This window comes from Syzygium oleosum, unplaced genomic scaffold, assembly GCF_021117445.2.
Source record: "Syzygium oleosum isolate NSW1041296 unplaced genomic scaffold, Sole_v2.1 Sole_v2.02, whole genome shotgun sequence".
Classification (NCBI taxonomy): domain Eukaryota; kingdom Viridiplantae; phylum Streptophyta; class Magnoliopsida; order Myrtales; family Myrtaceae; genus Syzygium; species Syzygium oleosum.
In genome coordinates, this window is record NW_026607486.1 from 17,908,651 (window position 1) to 17,915,624 (window position 6,974).

Consider the following 6,974-nt stretch of genomic DNA (forward strand, 5'->3'; position numbering starts at 1 on the left):
ACGAAACTATCTTTAGGCTAGAAGATATTAATTTGATTTATGTCAACTTCCAAATGACTGGATTGAGTAGACCAAGCGGATAGGCCAGAAATTGTGCTCCTTTTTAGTCCTCAAAACCTTCCATTATCAAGTAGGGGTGAGCGATTCCAGGTTCCTTACAAGTTTCACATGAAACCTGGAACCTACCATCGAGTATAGGTTTCCTATTTTTTGAAACCTAAAATCTATCCTTTGGAACCTGGAACCTGGAACCTGGAACCTAGAGCCTATCCTGTCACAGGTTCTAGGGTCATAGGTTTTTTTTTATTGCATTTTTAGTTAAATAAAAAAAAATGAACGCAATAATACTGAACAAGTTTGTTATTCATCAAAGAGAATACAAAAGACTAGTTTTTCTGACATTACGGTTCAAATAAATATAACTAAAATGAGAAGTCATTGCATGAATTGATACTAGGGGTGAGTAGTTTCATGTTCCGTATAGGTTTTACCCATGATAATAGATTTCTCATTTTTTGGAACTTGAAACCTATCCTATTACAGGTTCGAGGGTCGATTCCAGAGTCTATTCAGGTTCTACCTGTATTATTAATTGAACAATTACAGTGAATCATCACATTTAATAACCACCACTTACTGCTATGATCCACTAACCATAACTTATATTTAGACACACGAATAATAGGAAACATTAACAAGTCATAAAATAAAAGCTCAGACTAGTAGTTCCAGATTATATACTCATCATCTAATGCGATGAAACACTGCAAGATCACGAAAAGATAGGTTCAAGTTTCAGGTTTCAGGTTCTACCTACCTAGAATTTAGAACCTACCAATCGAAACAAGTTTATCAATTTTTGGAACCTAGAACCTAGAACCTACCCTGTATACCTTGGAACCTGTAACCTACAGATTCCCATTGATCAGATTCTCAGGTTCCAGGGTAGAATCTGGAACCATGCTCACCCTTATTATCAAGTGTCAAATTTCTCCAGTTTCTGCTCGATTGAGTCCTTAATGCTGGTCACCTCCCTAAAAAGCAACGTCAACGTGCTCCAAAGGTTGGATTCTCAAACTAGGTCACTGGAATTGGAGGGTAACTTGAATCAAGCTTTGTCTTGTTTTAGTGGCTAACCTCCCCTACTGGTCTCCATAGAAAGGTTTTCTCATAGTTGCAGACTGACATAGCCAAATTGGTCATATTGGAATCACATGAGATTGGCACTAGAATTTCAAGTAAGAATCATCACTAAAATCTTTGTGAAGTCACTCCCAAGATCCACTGACAATCGGAGAACTCGAATTGGTTTGAATTTCTAAGCATAGTATATTCTCATCTCACAAGCACTACTCGTAAGCAGAGAAGAGACAATCAAGAAAATAGATGCAAGGCCAAAAGAAGGCCACCAAAGAATCGAGACAACAGACCTCACAGAACAGGACTCTAAGTAGTGATCCTTGCTATATCACAGAGCACAACCAATATACCTTTCAGTCTTTAATTTACATCTCATGTACTAATTACCTCTGAGCTGATGCATGCGGCATCGAATATGTTACGTGACCTACATTCATGGGTGCACCAGGAACCATGGCCCCTGGCACCGGGGCTCTAACACCATATGCCATAAGTGAGGGACCAGGGAGGTTCACTGGAGTCCCGACAGCAGAAACAAGCGGCCCGCCTATTGGTTGCCCGATCATTGGAGCACCATAAATACTGACACTGGCAGGGCCAGTTGGTGGTTGAGAGGACTGTTTACTAGGTTTGCTGGATGAAACTCCTGCCGTAGAACTGTCTGTTTGACCAGTGATTGGTGCTTGGGGTGTCGAGAGTTCTCTGTTGTCAATACTGGTAATATCGTGAATGCTAGAACGCCTCCTATCTTTGTTCATCGAGTTCAACCTTATGAAGTACTTCTGGGCATGGCTAGCCACTTGTGTAGGTGTTCTTGTCACCACAAAGTTTCGGGAAATGCTTCGCCAATCTCCCTTCCCATATTTATCTAAGCCAAGTAGGAATAATCTGCTTTCCAGAAACAAGAAATCAGTCAAAATGTTTAGAACACATCGTTATAATCATGCTAGTATGAAAACCAAAGAGTTGAAGGGAATTTTAATCCACAACGAACGATGCAGGACATTCGCGATCAAGTCTACCGTTGGGAAGTGGGAGATTAATTGGCTGATACATAATCCACTCATCTGTTCAGAAAGCCTGATTTCTTAGCACAAGACTCCATGCCATTTCGGACTCAGGTGCACAATGAAGCTTTTGCTCATAATCGCATCAATTCATACTGAGGCTATTGATATCATCATATTCCACGTTTCCCTATTTCTTCACCTGATTGATGCAAATCAGACTGGCTAACGCGATGCCCAAGTTTAGGCCAAGGGTTCCATTATTTTCGTTTTATATATAAGCAAGGTTTCTACGATTTTATTCGGAGGTTGGACTGATCGAGTCTTCAGTTTGCCTATTTACAGCCTTCAGTCCTCCTGAGACTGGTAATGCCAAAATCCATAGAGCAACATAATCTCTTTCAAATAATAAGAAAACTATAATTCAGAGATTATGAAATGCTCAGTTCTTGGTTTCATGTATCAATTAAACCTTGTATTTTGACTTTACCTCAGCCTTTTATTTCTCCTTCCCGGTTTTTCTCTTATACTAAAAGATCGAGCATACCATTGTCAGCTCTGCAGACCACATGAACCCTCGTCACAGTACCTAATCCAGAGGCCCGGCAAGGCGGCCATTTATTGAAACTTTGATCTGCTAGCCTCAACCGAATACAATACCGAGTTCTTTAGAAGCATTAACTCTCCTCTCTATCTCTTGCTCCCCAAATAAGATATAGAGGGTTTACAGTTTGTTTTGGATTGTTGAAACTTCAATGGACTGTCTACTGGAAAGTTGTATTGTACTTATCTGAATTGTACTCATCTACTTTGAGAGAGAGAGAGAGAGAGAGAGAGAGAGCTCTCATGAACAAAATGTAAGTCGGATAGGCCTCAAACTTGCTAAACAAAATGACGCCCAATCTTGGAAAGGTAAATGTCTTCAGCATTATCGATAATTTCAATGCTGAAGAGCGAAACAAGGCCAACTTCCCCGTCCAGCAAAATGGCAATGTATGTTACCTTCTTGAGCTTTTTTTTGAATACAAGAGATGAGAAAACTCAAGGAAACATGCATGCAATCCATGCTCTTGGTTACTTCTTTCTAAATATTCTAGATCTATACTTTGCATCACCATCGACAGACACGAGAATCAGCCAACCAACTATATAATCTAACTAACCATAAGGGCAAAAGAAATCTCAAGAGACCACCTTAAGATCTATCACCTGAAACCTGTCTTAAACTCAGGATGGTGACAGAATGCCCTAAAATAAAAGCTTAATCTGACATAAAAACTATTAAGTAACATCATGTAGAATAAGCCAAAGTAGAAGAATTATATGCATACAAGCACACAGGCAGGAATGCACATACACAGGCAAGCATCATTGTAGTACGTATATGGTGGTTCGAAAGCCGCAAAAGTGTCATGGTTGCGTACTCTGTGAAATTTTGTCCAGCAGGCTCTCCTACTTTAAACAATTCTTTAATCTTCCATAAATCTATCGATTTGTATTTATGATGACTGGATCTCGATATTGTCATGAAGATTTGTGCTAGATTTTGTTTAATTTTGTATAAACTAGTTGATGTATGTTACTTGAGTCGTTTAAGAAAAAAAGAGAAAAGAAAAGCACCTGTGTTCTTCTTCCGTCCAAGCAATTCCCTTCCGACGTTCTTGGTCTGACCTCGATGCCTTCACCCCGTGATTGGAGTCGCCATGGAGATTCCCAACATGACCGCCCTTCTTACTACTCGTCTCATCGCTGCCATGGCTCACTGAACCCTTTGAACAACTGTAAGGAGGCAGTTCCACACAACCCGACCCTATCCTATTGACATCATCGACCAGAATTTCATAGTGACGATTAATCTCTTCTACAGTTTTCCCGGGCACATCGGCGGCTATCTTCTCCCATCGATCAGCCAAATCTTCCGGGTACGTCGCCAGTGCATTCTCAAACGCTTTATCCTGCTCTCTACTCCAGGAGCAGTCACTCGTCGTTTCGTCCTTGGTCATATAGCTAAAGCTACGTCAGCTACCGGAAGAGATCGTTGATTGACGGACTACAATTAGTCCAAATCAGCCTGTAGGATTCAGAAGGGTATGTATTTGGTGTAAGGATCCAATAACAACTGTAGGTTGAGTTGATATAACAAAAAAAATGACTCCCAAACAGCCTGGCCGAAGCTTAGAGTTGAGCCTGGAGAGAAACAGACAGGCATAGATAATGCCAAGAAAGCTGGACTCGAGATCACCCCCAAGAAATATCAAAAAATCCCAGTGAGGATTGTGTGAAGAAATGAATTGTATCTAGCCCCCCTATTTGGAAACTTGAATCCTGTGAATTGATGACCTGTTGAATAAATGAAAAGGCAACCGCCTTAGGAGTCAATTTCATCCATGAGAAATATCTGACTACCAAACACGTAATGAGTATAGTCATCATTGTCATGGTGAATTCTGGAGAATGGTAAGTTGGGCTCTTCTGATTGTGAGTCTTGAAAGCGACCAAGAAAAAGACAAACAAAATAGAAAAAAGCCAGGAGTCTAATGAATTAAATAATTTTCATCTGTTGCTTCAAACTTTTCTAATAAATCAGGGAAAAAAAATTCCGGCCAACCACTTGCCCACTGATAAGAACAATTCTAACAGCACAGGCCCACAGCAATTTACACCTTTTACACTGCATCACCAACAACTGGTTCACAGCACATGCTTTTGCCTCCTTATTTTCTCCTCATTTTGTTTCTCGTACAGGTCTACAACTTGTTATAATGACCTTCAAGCATAATTAAGAGAATGATGCGTCATTAAAACTGCCAGAACGAGAGAAAACCGTTTTGGAAATCATGTTCTCCATGATAGATTAGCCGTGCTGTTCTTAATAAGCAGTTCTGCACAATCAAAGCTGGGAAACAGGAATCACAGCTGAATCCCCAGTGGTAATTTTTTGAAAGACAAAACACCAGAAACCGCAGAATTCTTTTAACTAGTTAAACCAACGAGCTTTATGTCTAAACAAGAAAGCAGGATCCTCCTGAGGTCCTTCCTTTTCCTAAAATTCAGAACAAAAGATTATTTCAAGTACTGTAACAAATTGGATATCACCTAAAACAGCTCAGAACTACCACTTCTAAGCACCGAGATTCTGACAGTTCGGCACTAAAAATCTCACTCACGTAGCATTAAGAAACAGTTATATTAACCGAGCAATGCGAAAATCTAACCCGTGACAGTGACCAAATCTTACTCATGCTCATCTCAGAGTAAGACAGTTATAGAAGCAATAAAAGAAAATAGCTCAAAACTTCCTAAAACAGTAATTGGCAATTCACAACAAACTAGCCATTCCTAAAATCCAGATAAATCCAGCACCCATTGAAAGAATAACAAAATGAGGTCGAGAAATGGTCCTAAAAAGGAGTAAAATATGCAGCGAACACAGGATGAGGATGGGTACCACTTACACGGCAATACAAACAAAAGGGAGCAGAGCACGATGATGGGACGAGATTGGTCCCATCCCCAAAAACATCTACTTGCCATTAACCCGACAACTTCGAACCAGAAAGCCTCTCAACCATACCAAAATCGCTAAAATCTGGAATCCACCAACACCCATTGATATCTTTTCTTCGTAAAAAACAAGAAACAAAAGAAAACCCATTAACATCTAAAAAATACAGAGCATCAGAAATTGACCAACCAACACAGCGACAGCTGATTTCCAGTAACTTTCTTCCCATCCAAACCAGCAAAGCAGTCTGACAGATGATCTGGGTCTGTGAAAATCACCTTCCTTCTTCTTCTTCTCAGTTGGCGAAGCCTACGAAGATCGGTCAAAGTTGCAAACTCTGTTCTTGGCGAAGTCCAATACCACGGTCAAAGGAGATGGGCCAATCTCAAGAAAAGACAAACAAACTAGTAACCAAAAAAGAAATGAATTCAAGTTCTTTTGGTCTGTTTAGTAACGTTTCTATTTCTTTATTTTTTTATTTTTTTTTCGGAATAAAATAAAAATAGAAATCTGTTTAGTAAAAAAAATTTATTTTTTTGTTTTTGGAACAAAAAAGTATTCCTAAAATAGATTTGGAACAGAAACAAGAAGCAAAAAAAATCTGCTTCTTATTTCTGGAACAAGAAAAAAGAAATGATTTTTTTCTAGAATACTCCAAAAACAAGAAACAATCCATTGGCCGCAACCCGCCCACCGCCGCCTCTCGCCGTCCTTCGCCGCCACCTACCGCCCGCCTTTCGCCGCCGCCCGCCGGCCAACGCCCGTTGACCGCCTCCCGCCTCTTGTCATCGACCACTGTTTTCCGCCGCTCGACGCTTGTCGCCACCGGCCGCCGTCCTCCACCGCTGGCCACCGTGCTCCATCGCACGACGCCGTGCTCCATCGCCCGATGCCGGCCGACACCCGGCGCTGGCCGCCTCCCCCCGCCAACCACCTGACGCCGGCGATCACCCACCACCGGTCGCCGTCCTCCGCCGCTGCTGGCCACCCACCACCGGCTGCCATTCTCCGCCGCCGGCCATTGTGCTCCACCGCCCGACGCCGGCCACCACCTGGCGCTGGCTGCCCTCGGCAGCCGGCCACCTCCCGCCTCTGGCCACCCGACGCTGGCGGTCACCCACCATCGACCGCCATCCTTCGCCACCGGCCGCCGTGCTCTATCGACCGACGATAGCCACCCTCCGCCGCTAGCCACCTCCCGCCGCTGCCCCCGCTGCCGTCATCGCCGCCCGACGCCACCGTGCTCCACCGCTTACCGCCGTGCTCCACTGCCTCCCGCCGCCGGCCGCCATTCTCTGCCGCCGCCGACCACCGTCCTTCGC

General features: G+C 42.7%; 1 protein-coding gene across 4 annotated transcripts; it reads right to left on the reverse strand.

Moving 5' to 3' along the window:
- Positions 1–1,272: 1,272 nt before the first annotated feature.
- LOC115664213 (transcription factor SRM1-like) lies at positions 1,273–6,080 on the reverse strand. Of its 4 annotated transcripts, none has more exons than XM_030586161.2 (3): positions 5,931–6,080; positions 3,768–4,218; positions 1,273–2,028 (listed from the first exon to the last, which is right to left on the reverse strand). In XM_030586161.2, exons 2-3 carry the CDS (start codon positions 4,148–4,150, stop codon positions 1,524–1,526), a joined length of 888 nt encoding a protein of 295 aa, XP_030442021.1. In that variant the 5' UTR covers positions 4,151–4,218; positions 5,931–6,080; the 3' UTR covers positions 1,273–1,523. The 4 variants fall into 4 exon arrangements, with proteins under 4 accessions (XP_030442021.1, XP_030442019.1, XP_030442018.1 ...); XM_030586159.2 differs by having other exon boundaries at positions 3,768–4,487; XM_030586158.2 differs by having other exon boundaries at positions 3,768–4,487; positions 5,842–5,997.
- Positions 6,081–6,974: the final 894 nt, after the last annotated feature.